General features: G+C 35.8%; 1 protein-coding gene and 1 long non-coding RNA gene across 3 annotated transcripts in view; one reads left to right on the top strand and one right to left on the bottom strand.

Moving 5' to 3' along the window:
* RAB11FIP2 (RAB11 family interacting protein 2 (class I)) overlaps positions 1-27716 on the bottom strand; it is a 41244-nt gene that overhangs the window by 12400 nt on the left and 1128 nt on the right. Inside the window, exons 2-4 of one of the 2 annotated variants that reach the window (XM_012001110.1) lie at positions 22458-22900; positions 21315-21783; positions 16335-16394 (exon numbers count right to left, since the gene is read on the bottom strand). In XM_012001110.1, coding sequence (XP_011856500.1) covers positions 16335-16394; positions 21315-21783; positions 22458-22900 — 972 coding nt within the window. The remainder of the gene's footprint in view (positions 1-16334; positions 16395-21314; positions 21784-22457; positions 22901-27716) is intronic. The other variant, XM_012001111.1, reaches the window with a different exon arrangement.
* Positions 262-27716, top strand: LOC105554571. Its single transcript, XR_001008347.1, has 3 exons — positions 262-426; positions 22481-22677; positions 27644-27716. It is a non-coding gene; the product is annotated as an uncharacterized LOC105554571 (long non-coding RNA).

Below are 27716 nucleotides of genomic sequence, written 5' to 3'. Positions count from 1 at the left end.
ATAGATTTACTTAGTGAGCACTGGCTGCACTGCAGAAGCCCTGAACATATAGGCCACATAGATGAATCAGAGAACAACAATGTTGCATTTTGAGAAGGCACATGGTAGAGATGTACTTGTGGGAGGTGGGGGAGAGCACTCTGGATAATTAAATTTTTAGACCTCATAGAGAAATGAAATGTTCTATCACAGCAATTAGTCAAGGAATGCCTAATTCATGGAAAAAGCAGGATTTAAAATGACATGAAGGATATGTTTGGCAGGCTAGACAAGGAGGGCTCTGCAAACATATGGCGTGGCCTGGGGCTGCCAGACAGTAGCGTCGCTGCAGGACACGGAGTAGACTGGCAGCGAGGCAGCAGGGTCAGCAGGAGCCCATAAAGGTTCTGATGACGTGTTCCTCAGGCCCAATCTGTAGAGCAGGAGGTAATCTTTGGACAATGTTAATCTTTTCTTGTAAATATTTTAACATTTTATATTTGGTGGCATAATCCATCCCACTGCATCCTTGAGATTGAACAGTATTATGACTATATAAATTTCAGTATATGTCTCAGGAAGAAATCAGTGAACCAAGAAACAGAAATGCCGGTATTATATTTATTGCAATAAGGGTTTTCAAGGAACAACATTTAGGACAAAGATTTTATGAAAATCACAAAACTAATGATATGTAGTAGCCAACCAGAGTTTATAAAACTAAAATGTAACTCAATGGCTGCTCAAAAATGCCTGAGAATTCCTAAGAATGTTGAAAAAGTCACAACTCTAAGGGGAAGGGTTTGCAGTGCGGCAAGCCCGGCTACTTCTCATTCTACCTGAGTGATCTGAGCCACTCTCTCCAGCTCCCTACAGTGCAGATCTGAGTGAGAGGCTCTTGTACCGGGTATTGTCTGAAGTCTAAAGGCAGAACCCCTCCCTTGTGGTCTGCTTTATATCACACACTGACATGTCAAACACTTGACGAACACAGTCATTCATGGCTGCCTTTTTTGATCTGTCCTTAAGGGGGAAGAAAGAGTTAACTGAACTGGATTGAATTAGCTTGGTGAAAAATAAAATGTCTCTATTTATCGAAGTGTGGCACCAATTTGTGATATCTTTCTCTTTGGACTGCCGTCCTCATGTCAGACAAGATATCGAATAATTCAGTCTGACTGCTCAGCCGAGCTGCTGACAGGTTAAGGAAAATGGTGTTTTTAATCAGGTGCAAAACAAACCTAGACACATTCACATTTAAAAAGGAGTCTTTGTAAAATGAAACTACAGAATTTAAACATTTTAAATTAGTATTTTAAAAGTTATTTTAAATAAAATGATTTACCTTAACATTCTGAAGTTTTTACGCAAAAGCATCAATAGTTTTACTTTGTGATATTTCCAAATATTAAATAATTTTCCCTAGTAAACTCTAATTCTAAAATTTGAAATATTTTCAAATATTTCTAGGAATCACTAGTATCTCTTCTACAATATCACTTGTTAATTTACGTCAAAGTTAAAATAATTAAGTAAAGAGATAAGAAGTAAATCAGTGAGGACTTGAAACTGTCCTTTAATTTGTGCTATGGACTAATCTTCTATATATCAGCCAGAAAATAACCCAATCATTACAGTAAAAAACCTGATCACCGCAGTAATCACTATGGCATTTGGCAGTGATCAAAGTGGGTTTTTTTGGTTGGTTTGTTTCTCTTTCTTAAACATATATCTTCTTTTGAAGAATACCTAAGGAGGAGAAACTATTCAGAGTAAAAAGTGTACAGTGCTTGCAAAGATTAAAAAAAAAAAAAACCTACATAAGAACAAAGATCTATTAAAACTGGTTAACAGTGCTTTTACAAGACAATGCAAACTGTAAATTCCTCGTTCTAGGATTTTAAATCTTTCAATGAGAAGTCACATAAAAACAAGCCTTTGATGGGCATTTAAAAGTAAGTATTTTTAGAGTATTTTAGAGTACTATTACACCTTCCACAATAGCTCTTTCCAAACCCCGTTACTGCTGGAATTATAAAGCAAAGTCCATTTTGGTCTACACATTGACTCATTTTGTATTTAAGAAGTGAATTCAAATTAAATGTGAAATCCAGGAGGTGTGCCACCTGGCTGGGAGGAGGGAAGAGGAGGAAGAGGGAAGGGGCAGGACAGGAGTAACTTTCTCAAACGCCAGTCAACTCCTTATTGTGTATGGGAAATAAGTATAACTTCAAACTATCACAGAAGAAGTGACATTAATTATTTTTAAAGGAGTGTGTCCTACTATCTTGTTTAACCGAGTGGGCTCTACAGACTTGGGGCTTCACTTTCATGACAAAGGTATATCCTGAGAACTGTGACAAATGTAACAAAAATCTTCAGTGAGTCTAAAAGGAGGAAAAGAGAAACACCCCGTGTATTTCATCAATAACAAAGCATAGAATAACATCCTAAAAGCAACTGTATTTATTAGACTTTAACTATAGTACCTTTCTGGGCACTTTGCATGTTAACTCACTTAATCCTTGTAACAATCCTATGATGCGAGTGCTCTATTTATCTTCATTTACCGATGAGGAAATGGGCACAGAGATGGTAAGGCGCTTATCCAAGGTAACATAGTTAGTAAGTGGCCGAGTTAGGACACAAGAAAGGCAGCCCCACCCCACAGTCCAAGCTCTCTAGGCATAAGCTCTACTTCTTCCACAGAGCTGCTCTAAACTGTCAGTTCTACTGTGAGCTCACTGCTGGCTGGTTTCGAGGAGCCCCGTACAATTTCATGAGGCTTCTTCCAATCAGAAATAATGATTCAGAAAAGTCTTAGATTTAGTCTAAAAGAGACAGAATAATGGCTGAAATGCAACAGGTTTGGAAATAACTGTGCTCCTGATTTTTTGTTTGCCCCTCCTGCTCCACTCTGCCCCTCCCTGCACGCCAGGACACTGACCTCTGGAGAGTGTATCACCTGGGCTTGCCCACTGGCTTATTAGGTTCTGCCACTGGGAGGCACCTCCAAGAGGTTGGAGCACTGAAAGCATAGGAGGCAGGGTATTTACTCCCCTTCCCCCAGCCCCATCCCACCACTGCCCCCCTCCCTCCCTGCTGGGCTGCAATAGCATCTCTACCTACAGCCACAGCTGCAGCTAAGCATGTAGTGCTGGTCCCTGGTGCTGTACCATTCCTTCTTGATGTCCTTAACCCTGCCGACACCTTCTCCACTGAACTTTCCTCAGATATTTGTTTTGAGTGTGTCATTTGTTTCCTATTAGGATTCTTAACTGATACATGAATACAAAATAAATGCCATAAACCATTCACTTAATAATTTAAAATAATTAAGGACAAAGGTTTGTTCTACTTCTCTCTTAGAAAAGAAAGAACCAAAGAAAAATAATTACTCATATGAATTACCTATACTTCCCTGTTCCCTTCAATTTCTGACTTATGCTCCACAACTACTTATTTTAACATTTTTTTCTTTTCAAAATATGCATAGCCTCTTCTTACTTTGTAAATAATTCACTGCTAGCCTCCCCTCCCCGCCCCCTCCAACACACACAAACTCCTAGCCTTCATTTAACAATATGCTTTTCATATTCACAGAGCTAGAGTACTTGTGTTCAAAATTATTTTCCATTTAGGATTGCATTTTTAAAGATTCATTGCTCCTGCAGTATGTAAAATGGTATAATTACTTCAAGTGACTTGGATTTGAATAATACCACCTCATATTTACATATTGTCTTACAATTTATAACACATTTTCACAAACTGAATTTCTCCAAACATTTCCAAAGGAACAGTAATCAATAAAATCTTATACCATAAAATCTCATACAATCAGAATCCCATCTGATCAGTTTCACCTCTGACACCCCCTCTCTCCTAGAGACCTGCTGGTGTATTCCCACTATCATCCCAGTTGTCTCCTAATCCACCTGTATTTACTCACCTCTCTCACCAGGACTCGCTGACAGTCCATTATCTCTTGGACATTCTACCATTTTTATTTTGCCAATCTCTAAACCCTACCAAGTAGCCCTTGCTGACTTTGTTACCTTGACTCATTCATATTCTTTAATCTGAAACAACTCACACCACCAATACTCACTGCTTCTTTGACGAAGGCCACCAACAAACCATTTTCACTAAAATCACCTCACTCTTTAACCTCTCAACTCCATGTGATACCAAATGGCTGCTCCTTCTTTTTGAGACTCACTCTTCTTGCTATCTGGTAGCCTAACTTTTCTTCTATATTTCCAATCACTCCTTTTCTTTGTTATCTTCCTCTTCATCTTTAGGTGGGGAAAACTGGATATTTCCTAAGGTTGTTTTCAGGCCTTTTCTACTCCACCTTGGTGATTTCATATTCTCTCACCACTAACTACCATCCCTATATGGATAGAGGACTAGTAAATCTTTTCACCCACCAATCTCTTTACCCTTTATAATATCATGTTTACAAATGTCTGATCAAAATCTTGGATTGAATATCCTACCTGTCCCTGAAAGGCCAATCACCATATCTTTTAGAACAGTTCTGTCTGGTTCTCTTCCGTCTCATACCACCAATCTCCTGGGCACCCAAGGTGAAGCCTCAGAGACACCCTTCACTCCAGTCTTCGGCTTACATGCCTCACAAATAAACTGCCATGTTCTCACCATTCAGCCTCTGCCACAGAACTCTCATCGTTTACTCCCTGCTCATTTTTATTGCTACCTTTCTGACCATAAGACCAAATTGCCTCCTGTTGAGACTACTGCAACAGCCTCTTCAGTCTCTGCCCATTCCTCCTTGTCCAATCCAGCCTATTCATACTGACGATGGCGTTCTCAAGCTCAAGTCTAACGTCATTATTCATCTGTCACAAAACTTTTGACCTTCAAGCTCTTCCTGAATAATGACAAAATTTCTCAGTCTGGCTTTCAAAGCTCATTGGATTTTATCCAATTTACCTTTCCAGACTTATTGCCCACCCCCTAATGCCGAGGAACAATCTACTTCACTGTGAAACAGAAATGCTACCATCTATTTCACAGAATTAAAAGAGGGTTAAAAGAAATGAGTATGAAAATGTTTTGTCTGACAAAGTGCTTTTCAAATACATGGTACAAAAGTTTGCTTCTGTGTATCTATCTTACCCCTGGATCCCCTCCCTTTCTACTGCAAGCCACTTAAAGGAAGGAACCATATCTCATTCCTCTTTTCATTCCTAGCATCTGACACAGCGCCAGCATGAAAGATTCCTAACAAAAGTATGCTGAATACATTAACAACCAGTACTTAACAAAAATGTGTAAAAACTGGGGTGAGTTGACTGAGTAAATCAATGGTAGGGCAATATAAGTTCCACCAACAAGATCCCAAGTCCCCAAAGAGTGGAAGAAATAATGTTCCTGAATAAGAAAGATTATTTATATCTATACCTGATGATACATTAGTGGAGTGTTTTTCAGTTCTTTTTAAGATAGAAAGGATTATTCTCATATTTAAGTCAATAGGAATTAAAGCACATTTTCAAATTGGTGGACTACCAATAGAATCAATTCAATCAGCCAGTTTATCCAGTATGCCAACTAGGTCTACCAGGATAGGTATCTGACACAATACAGATTAATTAGAGATTTTTCTGGTAAATCCTGGAAACATTTATTCCACAGAGGTTACATGTTGAAGGGTTTTTTTTTTTTTTTAATGTTCTTTAATAATCCTCTTTCCAAAGCTCTGAAAAAATGAAGTGCCCAAAGAGATTCCACTAGAGAGATTTCACTGGAATCTTTAGCACATTCCAATTATGTTTATTATACATGCAAATAAGGCTTAAGAGGCAAGACAAAACTAAATATTTTTTCTTTCTTTTTAGAAAAAAGCAAAAAACTCAGTACCAAATCAAATTAATGATATTATAGATGAAAGGACTACATTCTGTCTCCTGGGACTGGGCATGTACACCAAAACCTGGATGACAAAACAGAACCTAATACATAAATGTCTATGGGGATTAACAGTAATTTACTTATTAATATTCTCATGGGGTATCTTTTATGAGCTCTCAGAGGCAAGAGAGTTAAAAATTGTGGTCAGTGACACCAAAGATCATGGACAGCAAATTCAGACCTAGCTGCTTTTCCATAATGAATAATGATGAATATGTTGTTGGTGAAACTCCTAGAACTTGAGGATTTAAAGACGTCTATGAAATTAAGGCTTGGTTTGTCAAGGATATAATAGTCAATCAAGTCTAACGTACACATTTCTCCTGGTAAAGAACAGAAATAGTGGTTTAGGCCTGCAATTTCAGCACTCTGGGAGGAGGCAGGTGGATCACTTGAGGTCAAGAGTTCGAGACCAGCCTGGCCAACATGGTGAAACCCTGTCTCTACTAAAAAATACAAAACTTAGCTGGATGTGGTGGCATGTGCCTATAATCCCAGCTACTCGGGAAGTTTAGGCAGGAGGACTGCCTGAACCTGGGAGACGGAGGCTGCAGTGAGCTGAGATTACGCCACTGCACTCCAGCCTAGGCAACAGAGTGAGACTCTGCCTCAAAAAAAAAAAAAAAAAAAAAAGAATAGAAATAATTATTTCAAAGACAGTCAAACAACCCACAAATTTCAACATAAGGCCTATGGATTCCAAAAGTTCTCCATTCCTTTAAAACTAAGCTTCTCACCATTTTTTTTTTTTTTTAGTATCCCTAATACATAAGAATAAATCCAACAACAAGCATAAAATTTGACATCTCAAGTTAAAAACTCAGATGAAGTTTTGCATTTTACTAACATAATCATGTGTCTCTTGATATAAAATGAATATTTTCTCCCTAGATCTTTAGGAAATGTATCACTTTCGGAAACTGTGTTGTGTTTGGCCTGTTACCCTGAGTAGACCCTTGCCCGCCACCTGCTACGTATCCATTAGTTATCATCGTGTGTGTGTGTGTGCGCGTGTGTAATCAAGTCCTGTTCATTTTAGCAGCCAAACAGGGGGCAGGAGTGATGAGAGCAAGGCACTCGCAAGCTAAACCCAGAACAGACTCTGCCAGTCTACGTTATCAAGACAGACCCGGTAGCCTTGATCAAGCTTTTCCTGCAAGGAGAGAGTATAAGGATAATCTGGAGAGATGTGACTCTTCCATGAGGGTGCAAGCAAGGCATCCCTGGGTCCCTGTGAACCAGGTGAAAAAAGCCAGAAGACCCACAACACCCTGGTCAAAAGCACCCCAAGCTGGCTCTGTGTGGGCCTATGACAAAGCTATGTTCTGGAGAAGTCATGGTATCCTCTGGTTACCATGAAGGCCTCAGGTGTTTAAGAACAGCCTGCAACGAAGCCCCTGGCCAGCAAGCACCCACGTTCCTAGCCCCAGCCATCTCTGCAGAGCCTTCAAGGAGGGACATCAAGGCAGCCAGACTTCCAGGGGTCCCCCAGGTGGGTGACGCAAGCCACAGGCTCCTACACTTGCTTCCTAGAAGCAACTGCTGGTGTGACTGGGGGATTTCCACCACTCTGCAACCCAAGTTGAGAAGCCATAAAACATTCTTGGCAGTCAAGAGTTTGTTTCAGTGGGGCTATTAAATTATAAAATTTTTGCCAGAAAAGAATATATTGTTTTGTGTAAAACACAATTTCCGGGCCATCCCCCAACAGCTGAATACAATGATCTTATTATAAATTGTACATTATACTATACAACTTTCAGTCAGCTTTTAAAAATGTTTCTGCATGAAGAAAAAAAGAAACTATTCAAAGAACAATTAAAACAGGTACCCACTGATTTAAAGAGTGTACCTCTAATACACATTAATATCTGCAAATTTCTTATGCCACAATAATTTCACTATTGTCCCATTTCTGTAAGTTATATCATAAAAATATTTCACTACAAAAACTTTTTGTTCAGAATCTAAAATCACACTTGGAAATGCAGTTTTTCTGAGTTCATGTGCACCTCTTCCGATTCCGGCATTATTACGTATGTAACAGCAATGGCACTGTTCTCTGAGTTTTCCTAAAAAAGTATTTTCATCACATCAGTCATATATGGAAAACTCTTCATACATTCTATAGCATCAGATGCAAATTCTTCATTCTGGTATGCTAAATTCATACTAATAAGGTCACATCTCCACTACCACTTCCAACCTTTAATTGTTTTAGGCAGGCTGGGTCCCTGAGAACCACTTCACACATTCATTTTTACCTCTCTACCTTTTCTCATTTATCTTTTCCCCTCTGTCTTCACAGATCCATCCTTCGAGACTCTTAGTTCTACCTTTTCTGTAATGCCTAGACTGCCTAACCTTACCCACCTAATCTGTAATTTTTATCTCTATCAGCACTTACCAACTGTACCACCCAGGACAGTTATTTACAACTAGGACAATTAATTACACATTCTATATCGACCTGCGTATACTTTTAAAGACAGAGACTTTGCTTTGTGCATCCTTTGTATCAGAGTATCAACATAATCCTCACAGAGAAAGAACAGCAATAATACATATAATCAAGAAAGAGAAAAAATTTCCATCCCTTATATCAAATTCAAAAATAAACATCTGAATCTTAGAATGTCACCCTAATATATACTGTCTGGTAGTGTAAAGATGGGAGACACAAAGAGTTGACATTATAAGATCTTACCCATCTCTGTAAGTACAAGAGATATTATTCCATAAAATGATGTGATGACAGTCTAACAATATTTAACAGTCAAATTTTGGTTATGTATTTTTTTTTCTGTTAAGTGAAGATGTATTTTTTAAAACCAGGATGACAAAACATTAAAAATACAACAAATATTATTTCTGACATATTAAAGAACCTTGAATTCAGAGGCTACTAGAGTAGAATCTTATACTCCTGATGAAAAACAGAAAAGAGGGCACCTGCACTGACATAGAAATAAAAGAGCCAACCTCCAAATCTTCGTTGGAAGAGAGACACTAGTGCCTATGTGAATTTCCTAAGGCAACTGCCCTTTTCCCAAAGGGCACTGAAATATTCTGAGGAGTTTTCAATAAGCAGCCTTTATCTTTCCTACTATCACAGTCTGAACTGCCTTCTTTAACAATCTAATTTGAGCTCAGCCATCTGAGTTTAGGAAATTGTCACCATGCCTTAATGGAAAGCCACAGCTTAGGTATCTACCCTGCGATATCCTTATTAGTGCTATGAAAGAATTTCTGAACATAAGACTTTATTTATATCAATATTTACTATAATAGCTTTGCCTTATAAATTTTCTACTTAATACAGAGAAAACTTTTACTTAATTTCAATGTGGTTTTAGTTTTATCTCATCAAAGATTATTGCTGAACATATGTCTTAAAAGATACTTGAAAAACTATCAAGTTTATTGCTTCCTGCCAAATGTATGTCCTTTATCAGTTGGTGAAAACCAGAGGCTTCTAAATTCTACTTTTACTTAAGTTTTTTTTTTTTTAAATGAGAAGATATTATTACTTGGAAAAAAATTCCACCTAATTTATTTAAAGCGATTGTTAAGTATTCTGTAGATGCTGTATATTAAGATCACAGCAAGGGCCATCGCTTCTGGATGCACCGTGTGTCAAACACTACCCACAGTACTTTTTGTACAAGACATTATTTAATCTGTCCTACACCAAGGTTATTATCTCCATTTTACAGCTGGAAAAATGAGGGTATAGAAAGGTTAAGTAAGGCCACACGGCTAAGAGAGACTCAAACGCAGACCTGACACCTAAATCTGAACTCTTAATACTTATCCTATACTGCCTTCAGAATATCCTATTATTAGTATTTCAGTGTTTTCATGTTGTACTGTAAAGCCTTTCACTGAAAGAAGTGAATCAAATGTACTTTCTGAGTCAAAGATTAAATTATGTTCAGTATGATTTTCATTTTTAATTATTTGGAGCATTTAATTTCTTTGAAGATAAAAAGTCTCTACAAAACAAATGCATTGTAAACCTCTAGTAAATAAAATATGTGATTAACTGGAACACCCCCATTCCCATACCGGGCTCCGTAACAAAGAGTTCATTATCCTTAATGCAGAGCTGCTGCAGCACACTCACTAATTGGCTCCTTGGTAGCCTAAAGTAGCAAACATACTTCCTCAGGAACCTACCAGTCAGGGAATGACATAGAATATAGCTCCATGACTCCAACTAGAAAAGAAATGGTAAAATTACTAAGCTGTTAATAAATAGCTAACGATATAATAGTATTTAGTCACTTTTTATAAATTATCCCTTCAAAACTTATCTAATAATTTTCAAAAAGAGCTTTACTGCCATTTACTAAAACAGAGTTGTCTATCTACTCATGCCCCAACTTACAAAATGATGTTCCATGGTCAAGATCAAGCCCAAAGTTCTCCCCTTTGAAGAAGCACTTCCCAATTTCCAGTAGACTGAACTGCTCTTTCGTCCACCTTTCCACAGTAAACTCCATGTACTTCTGTTTAACACAGTTTATTCTGCTTTGATTATAGGTTATTTCTTACACATCCCTCTCCATAACTGGTGTGGCTAGGACTGTCATCCCCCATACCTCCCCAACCCTAGCAGAGCTTTACACACAACATTTGTTAAACATGTTTTTCTTAATAGCAATTTGAATTAAGGTATACTCTAAGAAGGCCAAGCTGATTCACCTAATTGCTTTTAAAGTGGTATCAGTACTTTTATACAAGATTTCTAAGCTTAAATATATAAAATACATAAAGACATTTTATTTGGTGTATATTAAATATATAATAATAACATTTTAATATTATAAGTATTTATTACATAGCAATATATTTAATACATCATATCAAAGAGCAAGAATTAATCCTTAAAATATAAGTTCAAAGAGACAAATGTCAAATGTCTGGACCCTAATAGTCTTAGAAACCAGTTACATGCATGTAAGAAAAATCACTTCATAATTAATTTGTATCACCAGCAGCTATTTAAAACACCTCTGCTACAAGATAACAGTACCACCATAAATTAAATATACAGGAATGCTACCTGTATTTCAAAAGTTAAAGCATTACTGTCACAGGAAAAAAGTAATCACAGATGACATCATCATAGTGGCCCAACTGGAAATGTTCTAAGCATAGAAGCCTGGAAAAGTAGTGTCCACAGAAGTGAGGGCTAATTATGTAAGAAACAGGAGTTACCCTTTTAGCGAGAAACTAACAAAAAGTGTCCAATGGAGACAACCCTTTGGTCAAGCCAAAACCACTGGAGAGAAATATATTTAGTAATTTCAAGGCTAAGGTGAAAGAAACACTTTAAATGCATACATTCACAACCAGTTACTGAAATTTCCACTCTTGTGTTCAAAGAAGCCAAAGTGTTTCAGTGTTGAAAAACGAACTTTCAAAAGCTGCTACTGTTTTCATGCTAACTTGCTAGTCTCAAACAATTCAAATACCTAATTCCTAGTCTCTTAAAAAAAAAAAAAAAAAATCCAAAATAAACAATATAGCACCTCATTTAAAAAAACAAAAGAAAAAATTCAAACCTTTCTATCAAGACTACAATCCCAAGTTTGATTCAAAGACTATAGACCTGACATTGTTGTACTAAATTAAATGGATTTTTAAATGCTGCATTTCATTAAACTTAAGACACCAGCTGAAGGCATATCATTGGAATAGTTTTTATTGTCTCTTCTCCCTTACCAGTTCCCATATTGTCCCCTACCCAAAAGCAGAATGGGTAAGTCCCATAATGGGTAAATATTTCTCAAAGATGTTCCCTTCTTTTCCCTCCTCACTGTCAAACTTCCTCCGTCAACTCTCACTAAAACAATTATAGTAACTTCCTAACTAGTTTCCCTGTCTCAAGTCCTTCTTCCCTTTCCCATCCTCTGTCCTCAACAGCTACTTCATGATAAAAGACAGTAATTCAATCATATTACAAATCAACATTTTCATGGTTCCCCAGTGTCTATACAATGTCCAACCCTTAATATGAAATTCAGCCCTAATATTTACACACTTTTTTCTACAAGCACACAGAGCAGGATTTATATCTCAACAATATGATTTCCTTATATATAGCAAATATGCCAAAAATAATAATGAAAATATCATTTGATTTGCAGAGCTGAAATTCAGGAAAAAATCATCCTGATGGGCTACAGTAGCACCACTGAGACAGCAGGTAACTGAACGAATCAGGGGCCTCGCAAGGGCCTTCTTTATATTCTTAACCTTTAGAGTATAACATGTTCTTAATAAATGTTTGCTGAACGTGGGAATTTTCTGAGCCAAAACTCAAGATTCGCACTTCAGCAATTTCAAATTTACACAGGAAATAACTGGACCAAATATTTGAAGCTGGGAATATAAAATCTCAGACTTGAAGGTAGCATAGGGGCATGACTGGAGGAACCTGGACATAACATGTAAAAACCAAACTGGTGCCAGGGCCACGTCTCCTCGCTGGCCTAGATCCTGACTGTTTTAAAGGAGACAAGGAAAGCAAGGTTAATTTGCAATAGGCAATTTTAACCAGCAGGCCACAGGTAAAAAATAAACTGTAAATAAATGTTTAAGACAATTTAGAATCATACAACTGATGTGTTTCCAATGCATTTTTCTCAAAATACACACGTTCATTAATGGCAATTAGCAAAGAGTATTAATCTACATGTAACAACAATTAAAAATAATTCTCTCAAATGCTACCTTAAAAGTTAAACCAAAAACCTTACATACTGATTTACACAAATCAGTGCACTGGGGTCACTGGAATACAATCTGAATACTTTCCTATCAGAAACCTCAAGAGGGCTTACATGCTGTATCTTATATCTGATCATATCATAACAACGTGTTCTCTTTAACTATTGGACTCGCTATGTGTTATCCTGTGTCCAGTGCCTAAGAGCTCGTTAATTACCTAAACTATATCTCCATAGGTCTTGTTAATTACCCGTCTCCTGTCTCAGAAGACCTTGTTAATAACTTGTACAGTCTCTCTAAAGAGGTCCTAACAACACATTAAAATTAAAGATGCTTTTCTTTTAGCACCTGTCAAGTGCTGTAAATTGAGAAATTTTCACATCAGTTTATTAGCCTACAGTAGTTTTTGTGAATTTTTTTGGCCTGTTTTCTTTTCTCTCAGAATCTTGCTATATCTCAATCTCTCTCTTAAAGGAAAAACAAAAAAACAAAAAAAAACCCAGCAAAGTTTGTCTTTTTTGTTACAGAGCTTTTTTTGTTTTCAATTTTGAAGACTATAAATATCAATTTGCATTAGTGAGTTAGCACAAGGATGGCATGGCTGGTATCTGCAAATTAACCCACTGGGAGATGCACCAATTAATGAGAGCTATTATAATGAGTATTAGGATGACAAAGGGTAAAAAAGTTTCAAGTAGTATCTGGGGAGTTAAACATAAAAGTTCTAGTTAGTGTTAAGGGAACTAATCACATTGCATATTTCGTGTTCATAGTCATTGTTTCATTGGACACATTCTGTAAATCTCTGGGCACTAATGGATTAATGGGTCTAAAAATCATCTCAAAAGTTTTTGTCATCTGTCTCACAAATGAAGACACAAATTTTCAGGTGTGTAAAAGATTTATAGCCTACCATGAATAATAAGCAAATTATCTTTAATATTAGACAAATATGAGCAAAAAGCAAATACTGCTATTAAAACTAATCCTTTGCATATTAAGGTTTATGATGCCAACGACTGAACTTTAAACTCATTCAGGAAAAAAAAGGCTCTTTCTTTAGGATCATTTATTTACTATACTTTTTAAAAATCAAAATGTAAATTCTACAGTAAACAGTCTTTGACTTTTAATGAACATGTTATACAATTTCATATAAATGGCCACATGCTTACAAGCTTATGGTGATTTGTGAAAATTAGAAACACATTTAAATACACATTCTAGGTAACCAATTTTTTGTACCTCCTAAGGAAGGTATGACACAAGCACAGACAGGAATTGACTCATTAAGGAAGGAAAGAAGGAAGAGGGGGGAGAATCAGGTAGACCTGACCTCAAAAGTGAAAGGCACACTGCCATGAAAAATCACTAAAACATTACAAGTCTGGATCTTAGATACTATTTCTGTACCATCCTAAAAAATAACTATTTGGCATGAGATCATCTGCTAAAAAGTAGGCAGGCTCTTCCACCAAACATTAAAAATGGAAATACATGCTTTTGTAAAAGCAATTAATACTAAAATAATATTATAGAACATACCATTTAGTTATCCCAGAGTAGCTAAGAATTTGCTACATGGCATTCACAACTATTATAGTAGAGCAGAAAATAATGGAGTGAAAGCATCTGTATGAGTCACAAATAGAAGGACGGTCCCCAAACAAAATTCTCTGGTAAAAATATCTCCCATTAAATTATTACTCTCAGAACAGCTGCCCCTCTAACATCAAACAGAAACTCATCACACAGAGTAGTAGGCTTACATTGTTTTTAAAAAAAATTTCAGAACAAGACATACATAAGCAATTTTCTCTCAAACAGAGAGAAAATCTTATTCTCTCAGGCAGAATTCCCTTCAGTAGATGGACTTCTGTGATCCTGAACTTTTTCAAGGAACTTACACCTTCTTCAAAGAATACACATCGTGAAATTTCTCCTCAATTTACCATGGGTAGCATACAAATAGAAGCATATTTTTAAGTGTCATTCATCACTATTGACTCTCAGGTTTTACCTCAATCCTGAGAAACAATTTATCCATAGATGCCATAAATATTTAATAGACTTTTCTGCCTGGTCTTCAATGTTCACTATAATTTAGGGTGTGTGTGTGTGTTTAACCTATTCAACCATATCTTTTACTCCTTTCCACCACATCTCTGTTTTAGCCAAGCTAACTTCCTTACTGTACCCTCTACCTTAGGGACCTGCAAGCAAAGCTATTGTGACTAAGTTGTCTAATTTATAAGTATGCATTTGCCAGCACAATTCCTGATCTCCATTCACAAAGAATACTTACTGAAAGCTTAGGAAATAAAGTAGTCCCACCCCCTTATCCGTGGTTTTGCTTTCCATAGTTTCAGTTACCCACCATGGTCCAAAAATATTAAATGGAAAATTCCAGAAATAATTCCTAATTTTAAATTGCATGTCCTTCTGAATAGCCTAATGAAGTGGTAGGCCATCCGATTCTGTCCTGCCTGGGATGTGAATCATCCCTTTGTTCAGTCCCTTTGTTTAGTGTATCCACACTGTTTACACTGTCTGCCCATTAGTTACTTAGTAGCCATCTTGTCTATCAGGTGGACTATTGCAGTATTACAGTGCTTGTGTTTGAGTAGCCCTTGTTTTACTTAATAATGGCCCCAATGTGCAAGAGGAGTGATGCTGGTATATTGTTGTAATTGTTCTATTTCATTATTATTGTTACTCTCTTACTGTGCCTAATTTATGAATTAAACTTTATCACAGGTATACATGTATAGAAAAGGAAACATAGGATATACAGGGTTCGGAACTGTGCCTGGTTTCAGGAATCCACTGGAGGTCTTGGAATGTATCCCCATAGATTAGGGGCACCACTGTAGGTGATATAATATAGATCAGCAATTTTTAAACCTGATAGTCAATGGGCAGTTATTAAAATGCTGATTTTCATTTCAGGGCCTACTCACTCAAGATTCTAATTCAGTCAGAGGGGAGGCCCAACAAATGGTAGCTTAAAAAAAAAAATCTCCAGGAGCCCTTGATGATCAGCACTGAGGTCATGCACAAATCTAGGTGCTGTGGTTCACCCAAGAAAGAAGATTCTGCACAACTGTTAAGACGCTTACACAGCTTAATATAAGACCTAGGCACAATAAACATTGTATAGTAATTACTTCTTCTATATCAGCAGAAATCCAAAGGGAAACATGAGGTTGTTACTCAAAAAAGAACACTCAGAGATAAGCTGAGAGTGCACCCCACAATTGAGCCCGGGAATGAAGACAGCGTCGCTTACAAGGACCTCAGTGTAGAGACATGCAGTAAGGAAATTAACTTACCTAGAACAGGTTGGTGAGGAATACTAAAAGAAAACTTGAAAGGTTAAGAAAGGCCTAAAATACAATAAGCCTTAGAAAGTTAGACAGAGGAGTTTGGATTTGGTGTTGCAAACCAGTGGTTCTTAAAACTTTTTTGACTAGGGTTTTCTTAAACACAACAAAAGGTACCATAGCTCATGTGCCCTCCTCAGTAGGATAAATAATGCTAAGTGCTGTAATAAATACATATATAAATCTCAGTAACTTATATCCTGTGAATTTATCATTTGGACAAGGGCCACTTGGCTATTCCTGGTCAGGTGAGCCTTCCACTTGCATGCAGAGACCCAGGTTGCTCCGACTTACAGCTCTGCCCATCTCAAAGATCCTCTCCATTCAGCTACTGCAGGGGTCAGCAAAGTATTTCTGCAAAGCCCAAACAATAAATATTTTTAGCTTTGTGGGCCATATGGTCTCTGTCATAACTATTCAATGCTACCGCTGTACACAATAATGACCATAAAGTGGCTGTGCTCGAACAAAATTTTACAAAAACTGGTAGCAAGCCAGATTTGGCCTTCAAGCTTAGTTTGCCAATCCCTGGTCCAGGATATTGGAGGAAGAGGCAAAATGGAGGATAGTGTTAAGAGGACATTCCATGGGCCAGACCTGAAAGTGGTATACATCTCTTCCATGAACTCTTAAATAAGCCAGAATTTGCTATCTCCTAGCTAAAAAAAAAAAAAGAAAAGAAAAGAAATGAACAAATTTGGTTGGTGAAGACACACACCCATCTTTTCTACTTTTAAGTGAAAAAATAGCCTGGTGATAACATTATTTATCATTTATTATTTGTTATATTATTTATAATATATTAGAAGATAATTTGTTGTGAACAAATTTAAAATAGTATAGCAAACATTCAGGCATATTTATTTTTGGCAAATGATATACTGCTGATAAAAAAAGGATTACTTCGCAAATTGTGGGATAAACCACATGATAAATTAGTTGACAATTTATTTGATAAATCATGAAAAAAATTAGTTGTTACTGATGATGCTAAACAACCTGTGACTTACAATTAAAAAGCAAGACTAGCAGCAATTTTAACATACAAACAACTTAGTACCAATAATAAACTGAGAAAACATTCTCCTGAAGATTACAAGAATTCCAACTCTACTTACTGTATATGTGTCGTAGGAGTTTTGCAGCATGCCAGTGTTGGACAGCATCCCGACTTCTTAGTAGCAAGCTGATTTGGCATCAGTGGTACACACAATATTGTAAGCTCACTAAACCCAATTCAGCTTCCTTCTAGGTATACAGCTAAGTCACAGTTCGTCACAGGTCGCAGTGAGGTTGGGGCATGGGTGAGCTCTGGCCAATGGGACGTATGTGGAAGTAACGCATACTGCACTAGGCCTAGCACACAGAAATGACCCTCCTTTGATCCTTTCTCTCCTCCCCTGCTGCAAGGATCTAGGAGGCCATGTGTTAAATGGTGGCATCACAAGAAGAAAGAAGCCTGCTTCCTGAGAGATTGTGCAGAGCCAGATGAACGCACAGAGCAAAGCACTCACTTTTCCTATCACCATCCCAGTGAACTGCTTTGTGACAAGAGTGAGCAATAAACTTCTGCTGTGATAAGCCACTGATACCTGTGGTTATTACAGCTGACAACCTACCCTAATACACAGTTCTTAATAGACTCCAGACATGTGCTATTTAGATTGCATATTAAATTTCAGTAATCCTTTAAAACTTCAGATTTTTAACAATGTTTAGTTGTACACAAAAACGCATACATCTGGCTTTATGCATCTGTTTTCAGTCTATTAGAAAGATCTTCACAGCCCAGGCCAGCCAGGCTGAAAGTAGCAGGCTAACGGAATGAGAGTGGCATTTCAGGAAACTGTTCTGCTATACTGTGTGCATTAGGAAACCGGTATGCTATACTGTGTGCATTAAGAAACTGGTCTGCTATACTGTTTGTGTTTATTCAAAATATCTAATACTACCTACCAAGCATCACACTGGAGACTAAGGGCAAAAAGAGGAATGAAATGCAGACCCTGCTCTCAACCTCTTCACGGTAGTGGGTAAGAAAAGTGAGACTAAGCTATTAGTGAACAATGCCATTCCCACAGAAGACAAGACTTACGTAAGAAAATGCTGCAGCAGAGGGAACAACTACTCCTCCCTACAAGAACAGGAAACGCTTCAAAGAAATAGGGGCATGTAAGAGACTGCAAATTAGTAACTTTGGGGAAAAGTGTTTCAAAGAGCCCTGCTCTTTGCTGAAGTAACCCAAGATAATGCCTAATTTCCTCTATCAGTTTTATGTAAAACTATGGGACCTATTCCAAGGACAGAATCAAAATGTGGTATTTTTTGTGGTTTCCAAAGTGCTTTCTTCAGGTGGATTTTACTTAACACTAAGGAATAAAAAGTCTAACTTCTAAAAAAAGTGTGCCTCGGTACATTTTAAAATTTGGGGCATAAAGAAAATTTTCCAGTTTTAATCATATACATTATTCAACCAGAGGGTAACAATATGGTTCCTAGGTACCTGCAATCACAAGTGAGCCAGTTCACTCACCAAGAAGAAACTGCAGTTCCATAGCTACGTATTTTACCCTTAACCTTGTTCAACATTCTCACAAACACTGGCCACAAGAGTCCAGGAAACTGTAAATAAGTCTATTGAGCACTCCTGAAAAAAATTCACAGCACGTGTCTTACTGATGTGAGTCCCTAGCTCCAAAAGTGCATTTGGTTAGGATGTTAATGTGTGAAATTTAAAATGTCCCAGATAGCTGAGGGTTGATACTGGGAGGAAAAATAGAAATATACTGTTACATAAAGACAACGCTACCTGGGCCATATCCTCCCAAATTCCACTCAAGATAAAGCTGCTTGCCAAAAGTGTGAACTGCACACTCTTCTTGGGTCTATTTATATTCAATTCTTCTTTCTTATAAGATTAACCAGAACCACCCCTTTACTGCAAATGTTTTACATTTACCACACGGATGGTTTGTGATGCAAAAAGAATAACTTCCTAGGAATCTACAAATGTTCTGTCCTCATATCTGGTATCTCATAAATATGAAGAAGAGAAAGTCATAATGTGAAAAACAACTATTTTTTTTTACATATTTGCAATCATTTTATACATCATAAAACAGCTCTAATAAAGTAACTGAAAACAAAGCCGAGATGTGTCAAAATGCCACATGCATTTTTAAAACCCGTAAGAGCCCACATAAATAGCTCAAATATAGGGCAATTAAAGATTTAAGAATACTCAATAAGCTTTTTTTTTTTTTCATATGCACCCATAATGTAAAAACATTATTTTCCTACCATTTCCCATTTTCTTGCTTTTCTTTGACTCTAAAATTAGCTAAATTATCCAATATCCAAGTTATCTCGGACAGTTGTTTCCAACAACCTTCTGTAAAAAAAGTTTAGTAAAGGGGGAAAGAAGCAAATATATTTCTATTTACCCATATAAGATGTAATGTAATATGTGAAGTACAGTATGTAAAATACCAAAATATTTTTGAATGGCATATCAAAACTATAAACTCAATAACATATTGATATCATATAATAAAAATGTTATTTTTCTGGAGTATGGTCTATAAACAGAACTGAATACTCTTTTAAACCACAGCAAATATCCATTTATAGGTAAAAGAAAACAAAAAAGTACACTTCACTTTGAAAACTTTAAATGCAAGTTGTTAAAATATCATGGAAGATACATAAGAGAGGTGAGAGGGCACAGCCTAAAAGTGTGATTGATTGTTAATACTCTATATGCTGTTTCTAGTGGGACAAAACCAAGCACTGTTTTTTAGTAAAATATAACATGACAACATATCAAACATAATTGTAGTCACCATTTATAGATTCCCTATTTGGGGCCTGGCTTTGTATTATGTACTTTACATACAATATCATTTATCCTCACTGAATCCTATCAAGTGGGATTATTTTCCTTGTTTCAAAGATGGAGACACTGAGTTTTATGGAGGTCATAGCACTTCTAAGCCAGTATTCCCATTCAGGTCTGTACACTCTCTATTATTGTCTTGAAGAAAATCTTCTATTACGTGGTAAACACTCTAGCATGCTCTTCCAAGATAATTACAGTCATCTCTCAGTATCTGAGAGAGATTGGTTCCAGCACTCCGAGGATACCAAAATCCAGGGATATTCAAGTCCCCTATACAAACTGGTACATACAGTATTTGCACATATACACCAACTCCCATATATTTTAAATTATCTCTAGATTACTTATAATACCTAATACAATGTAAATCTATGTAAATAGTTGTTACACTGTACTGTTTTTTAAATCTGCATTATTTTTTAATTACTATATTGTTATTTCTTATTTTTTTTTTTAATATTTTCAATTCATGGTTGATAGAATCCAAAAATGCAGAACCTGCAAATATGCGGGGCCAACTACACTCAAGATGGGAATAAATTTACCTTTTCTTTGCTTGAGGTTTCCTTAATCAGCTATTTCATCATTTACTTCTGTAAAATCCATAACCATATTTAAATTTATTCCTTAGCATATCTACATTCATATCTATATATAGAGATATAAATTTATATATAGATTTAAATTTAGATAGATAGATATAAATTTAGATATACTAAGGAATAAGAAAAGCACCATTATATATATAACTGAAAACTCAAAACTGGAAAATCCAATCTTTCTCATGAGTGATTATTTCTGACTACAAATCATCATATAGATCCCTTGGGTGTACCTACAAAACCCATGAGGGTCACTGAATTCCAATAACAAGCATTCTCAAATAAAAACCACTTCTAAATAGCCATTTAATAAAGATAATTAACATCTATTAGGAAAGCCATTAATACTGAAGCTGGTATTTCTTAAAGAATAGCACATGGGCTGCTGTTGGTCCTTTCCAGATAGCCCATGAACAAATCCCTAGAAGCATATCACTGAAATTTCTGGCTTGAACTAACACCCACTGGCAATTCACTCTTGCCATGTCTCATCACAAGCCACGTTGTTTTTCTCTCTAAGTTTTGGTGAGTTTCTGGCTCACATAAGTGGAAGCAGACCAGGATAGAGAATAAGAGTCTTTTATCTTCTTCAGATAAAAAAGTTCAGTTCCAAAAATATATGCTACATTGCCTGGCTCTATAATTATAGAAATAAAAATGTTTTTCAAATAAAATAAAATGGCTTGAAAATATTCTAGTATTTAAAAGAAATACTTGATACTTTCAAGCACAAGATTTTCCCAAATAGTAGAACTTCCCCCATATTAAGCTTACCTTGAAGATGGCATTATATTTGAAGCCCTGAATTTTGCTGTAAATGGATTGGTTGACTCATAATCAAAATAGTCGTGGCGATTTTCACTAAATGCATTAGGTGATTTCAAGTCACAAGGGCTATCAGATCCCCCATTGTTAAGTTTATCAGATCTTCTGCTATCTTTTTTTCCAGTCACTCTTTCAAACAGGCTAACTTTCTCCCTTTTCTCTCTTTTATTTTCTTTTCTTATTTCAATTGGTTTTGAAAATAAATTCATGCTGCTGTCCCATGTTTCACTGCTTTCTTCAAATGGATTTTTCTTCCTTGGCAGTGTTGCAAATTTTTGGGGTAATGAAGCAGTCACATTTGTAAACGGGTCATTTTGTCTTCCGAAACACAATTCACCTTCATCCACAATGCTGTCAGGTTGGTTCATTTTAGAAGTATCAAAGCTTAATGTTCTTCTGTGTGGAGATTTGAGACTTCCTACAAACAATTTTGTAGTTAGTACATAATCAGTGACACATTACATCACACTATTTGACACATTCTGTGTGCATTCTGCTGCTTTTAGAATGAGAGCAATTAGCTACTTAAACGTATTAACCTTCAAAAAATCAAGGAAAACAATCTTAAAATGCTAAGGTGTAGCAGTCTGAAGCATCGAGGCTAATAACAATTAGCATATTGCTAGACCATTAGTAATGTATTCAGCTCACAATCATATAAACTATGATGTCAAAACTAGAGGTTCTGGTTGGCATGATAATGCTAAAAATTCTCAGACTTTTTCATTAGCATTAAATTTACTTTCTTACTTCTGAACATAAAAGTTTTCTTCTAGGGACTTTATGATGAAATGAACATTCATTTATGCTCAGGGTTTTGAGATGGTAGAAACAGCAGTAAAACAGGCAGCCAGGCCATAATAGGAAACTGGCACTCATTTTATTATCTAATAATATAAATATAAATGCAGACAAGCTCTGCCTTCAAGGAACTTACCAATTTGAGGAATAGTAGGTACTCAATATTTGATGAATGACAAAATTTGGAAAATACTACAAAGCAACTGTTATTATTTACTAAATTTAGGAATTAAACTTTAAAAATTAAAAGGGTAGTTCAGACCAATGAGGACACAAGAATGTGGCACTTACCACTTTCTGGAACTGTTCCAAAGGAATCTAACTGGTGTCCAAGAAGATGTGCTTGACCTATGGTGCCAGCCTTCAGTTTCTCAGAAGACATATGGGACCCAGATAAATCAGACATTGAATGCGCTGACGAAAGTCGCTGAGGACCCAAAAGAAAAGGCTTTTTTGGTTTGGATTTCATCTGTATTTCACCACTTGAAAATTCACTATTGGCATCAGGCATGTGAGTACTCGGAATGATTGCAGAAGACGTATCAGAAAATGTTCCATCATTTTTTCTACCCTTCATCTTATCTTTTAACTTTGCAAAAGGAGATCTGGTTTTGTCCTTCATTGATAAGTCAAACATACTTGCGGTCATATTGTTCCTCATAAACTGAATATTGACCTTTATCTCACCCCTGTTTTTGATTCGTTTTCCTTGTTTGGATTCTAATCTAAACCACCTTAAAGAGAAGAAAATAAAAATGGGCTGTAATACATAATGAAGAGAGGATACTGAGTTCTGTTACATACAAATAGCCTTTTAGGTAAAGTAACTATACATCAAGGCAGCCTAAGCCCTGAACAAGAATCTGTCAGCCACAGTATTTCCGGCTTTACCCATTGTTTAGTTTAAAAAACTGATCATTGCCTCTGTGATGTAACATATACTGAAGAAATGAAGAGGTCTTTAGCAAGTTTGAAAATGTTTTTAATCTTTTCTGATTTGAAAATCACTCATCATCAAAAATTCTTATCAATGCTAAAAGTTTTCCATATGAGACTAAGTGTTGCTCATGGCCTAAGGACATTTTTTTTAACATTAAAAGATACTGAGGCAGACTTTGAAAGAATTCACCAATACAAATTATTTTTGAGCATTATAAAATGAATACTGATGACATTTTAATACAATAATAAATACTTGGCCCTATCCCAAAATATTACTTATGTAAAAGTAGCCAAAGAATTTTGTTAACATTGGAGATCACTATATACAGCTTGCTAATCATTAAAACAGCATATAATGTCACTTAGATTGATATAAAATGGATCAAAGCCTATTCCTGAATATGCAAAATAAGTAAAATGCAAGAAGTGACAAAAAATAAATCTTGTGAAATTTTCAAAAGGAAAAAGAAACCTAAAATGCTTTCTTTTGAATCTATTTGCTTCATTTTACTATTGCTACTGTGACAACACCAAATAAAAATTATTTTGTAAATGAAGCCAAATCTTATATTTTAGTCACTTCAATGTATGGCACTATCTATATTTAAATGATGTACAAGAAGCAATATTTTGGTTTTATAGTATTTTTATCCATGAGAAATTCTCCAGTTGTCCACGTCACAAGTGGTCATTCTATGGGAAAACAGCCAAAAAAACTACAAAATCAAGCCTGAAAGAGTTTCTACAATGTTTTCATATAACTTAGCGATGAGGCATAATATCCATTCCTGTACACAGGTTATTATTTAAATATAGCTCTAACCGAGTGTAACAAATTTTCTTAGCTACAAAGGAACTCTGATCTAATTTTACATTAGTTCTTTCTCTCATTGTTACCAAGTGGATATGCCAGGAGAAGATTACATTTACTGTATATCAAGTTGAAACACTGGTTCACAGGTCTTCCAGGAAGAACAGAGAACTGGCACATGATATAAATACCAGCTACATCTTAGCAAGTAACACCGAAGAAAAACATTTTCTTGATTAACTAAATTGGAGCAATTCAATCAATTCAGATATAGTTGCATCAACACTAGCCATTTCTTAGAATATCAATATTTTTAAATGGCATTAGCTTGAGACCTTAAACTGAGAAAATTCCTTATGTAAGGCAAATGGTAAAATCTGAAGAAACAGGGGCTAGAAATAAGAAATGACAGCAATAAACTCTGTGAAATAGGCAACCTTAAATAACATACAATTGAGCACTCAAAAAGCCTGGAAATGAAGTAGATTATACACCCAGTTACCTCCAAGTTTTGGCAAACAGAGCCATTTTCAATAGGGAGAGAAACACATCTGATGAACAGTATCTCAGAAATACTCTGTAGTATCTCAGGTTTTATAGAATGTAGGTGAATATACTTTGCAAAAATATGTACCAAAAATATGCAAACAAAAACGAGCATGTATGTAACAAAGCAAATATGAGTTTAAAAAAAAATCATTACCCCCAAAATGGAAGGCAGTGAGGTAGTGGAAAATCATAGAATTTTAGAAGTAAGACCAATGAATCATCTACTTTAACATCTTTATTTCATAGATGAGGAAATTGAGGCACAAGGAATGATATGTAACTTCCCAATGTCAGATTAAAGTCAGTAAGGAAAAAAATCTAAAGTTGATGAATAACATCTGCAGGAAAATAGAAGCTCTTTCTTATTTGATGAACCGCATACGTTAATAAGGTTAACCACATGGCTGGCACACACTGCAGGACACTGTATTTAATCAGGAGACATGAGAGCTGAAGAGAAAGACAATGCAAATTTTGTATTGCTAGAGTACAAGCTCCTGGAAGGCAGTCTGCCTTGCATTAAATGTTTATTCAATTTTTATTTCTAGAACTATACTCTTACAAGTAAGCTACAACTCTGTGTGTGTGTGTGTGTGTGTGTGTGTGTGTGTTTTATATTGTCTTGTTTTTTAGTAGGGAACTGTAAAGACCTGTGTAAACCTGAATAAAGCAAATCAGTATTTGATTACAACGTGTAAATACACTATAATGTCCATTCCCCACCCCCCGAAAAAAACTACAAAGAACTTTTACAAACATACTCATTGAAAATGTAGCAATGACAAATAACTTTAGTTGCTTTGTTTTGAAAATGATGTAACAGGGAAGTCTTAATGAGATCTTCACGAATCATTTCGGAGATAGCACTTGTTTTTCCAGTCTTCAGAAAGATAAAATGAAGACACAGCATTTGGAGCTTACTGGACTAGCTGACTTTTTTTCACCTCTGGAGTACTGGATTTAAACTGTACATGGCCTCTGTTCAATTTTTAGTGGACACAGGTCCATGTTCAAAAACCAGCACACATGTGGGAACTATTCCCAAGCAATTGGTGCTGTGTGGTCAGAAATGGGACAAAATTGGCAGTAAAGGTGCCAGAGGCCAGGACACAGGTGCACCGCTGAGACACACACACATCCTAAAATCTGCATATGTTTGAGTCATAGCTAACTCTAGAGACTCTAGTTATTACTCTTCATGAGCATTTAAAAAAAAAAGTCAACATCACCTACTTCTTTTGTAAAAAATCAATGGATATTATGTAACAGCATCAATTATTTTAACATTCTATTACTAAACATTGTATTATTTCTTTAAATCTCATGCCAGAACCAACCCAGACATCCTCTAAAGGAGGAGATACAGAAGTTCTCTTCCCAGGCCCACTCAAAGGGTCCTGGCTCAGGCCTTTTTCCCCATTCCTTAAGAGAAGAGAGAAAAAAAAAAATTTATTTTCAAGGTAAGAAAATAAGTAAAGTAATAATTTTAGTTGTCATACTTCTTTACCTATCATGACGCAACTGGAAGACAAACTGTAAACATACATCTTCAGTATCAAAATGTAAAAAGTGTCACATTCAGCAGTTTCATAGGACTTCTAAGTCAGTTGGTAGTCCTCATCACTGAAAACAGTTTTCTAAAAAGCACTTGGGAATATGCTGACAAGGTTTAGCAATGTGCAGAATATTAAATACCTTTCTTGCAATATACCAGTGGCTCAAGTCTGTCTCTTACTGGGCCACAGGTACAGCTGTGCTAGAAAAGGAAGTTATTAAATATATTAAAAAACTAGAAATATTACCAATAAAGATACCTCATCAAATACATGGTCCCCATTTATCCACAAATAAAATGTTAGGGGTTTAATAACATATGAAAATCACTTTGAATGCAAAAACATCACAAACCCTGTTGATAACATTTAAAAGCATTTTTCCCCTAAGTTCTAATCAATTTTATACAATAGCCAGTACAGAATTTCTGTAAGGAGAGACCACAATATAAGAGTATTGCTCACAGCAAATGTATTGTAACTGTGATGTTGCCCAGGACTAGGAGTAAAAGAAGAAGAAACTGTAAAAGGTTATTTCATCCTCAGACTCCTTGGGTTCACATTTGGGCCTACTTTCACTAGGAAAATTTATGTTTCGGAGAAGGCCTGAAATACATGATCCATGAATATTAAAGTACCATAAATGAAGTGAGGAATTTGAAGGTGCAATATACTTAATAGTTTACATTCAAAATATGTTAAATATTTACTGTCACCCAAAATTGGCAATTTGAAACAGATTATTTGGTAATTATCCATTTTTCACTTTCAATTTGATAAAGAATCCCTCGGAGGAAACTGAATGCCACTCTTTAGGTATCAAATAATTTTATTATTCAAATCATTGATATATATTAAACTTTACACTTAAAAAAAAAAAACTTTTTCCCTCCTTCTAAAATATTTTCATCTCAATTAAATAGTACCATTTTTCCTCCTGCCTTCCTAGTATTTCTGATCTGTCTACACTTTTACTCTACATATATTAAATCTTAGGTAAAGACCTGATTTGAAATGAAACAAACTCCAATCAAGAGAAGGCTAAGAGCAGAAATGTATAGAACAAGAGATAGTTGTTTTAAAATGTAAAGAATTAACATAAACTTCAATAAAAAATATCATTATAAAAAAGTTTTTTAAACAGTAAACAAATTCAGTTATAACTGAACGAAACACCCACACTATTTTGGAAATGGAAAGTACTCTTAGAAGTTCAACCAGTATTTTTCTCCCACTAATTTCATTAATATAATGTCCTTTTAAGTTGATGGAAGGGGTGAGTATACCCACCTCTAAAAGCATTTTTTTTTCAATTTAAGACACAATATCCTAGTGTTAATTTATATTATGATTTTTTAAATTAAAATATATCTAACTCAAGCTCAACAGTCATACTGAAAAGGCCACTGAAGATGTCATCAAATCATTTCATCACAAAAATTTATCATTCCCTCCAATTCTACAGCATTTAGTATGGTCTAAACACAATAGCTTTGGAAAACCAATTCTGAAGTAATACAATAACTCTGATGTAATTGCAAATTCAAAGGAAAATGTTAGTGCATTCGAAGTTGAGGATGTTTGTACACACTTTTAAAACTTTTTTTTTTTTTTTCTAACAGGTATAGACTCCCATCAAGGCGTACTGACCTCGAAAAATGAGCTAAAATGAAAGCTGTGTTTATAACGTTGAAA

Source organism: Mandrillus leucophaeus, unplaced genomic scaffold (genome assembly GCF_000951045.1).
Source record: "Mandrillus leucophaeus isolate KB7577 unplaced genomic scaffold, Mleu.le_1.0 Scaffold65, whole genome shotgun sequence".
NCBI classification, from domain to species: domain Eukaryota; kingdom Metazoa; phylum Chordata; class Mammalia; order Primates; family Cercopithecidae; genus Mandrillus; species Mandrillus leucophaeus.
This window is presented reverse-complemented; position numbering and strand designations above follow the sequence as displayed.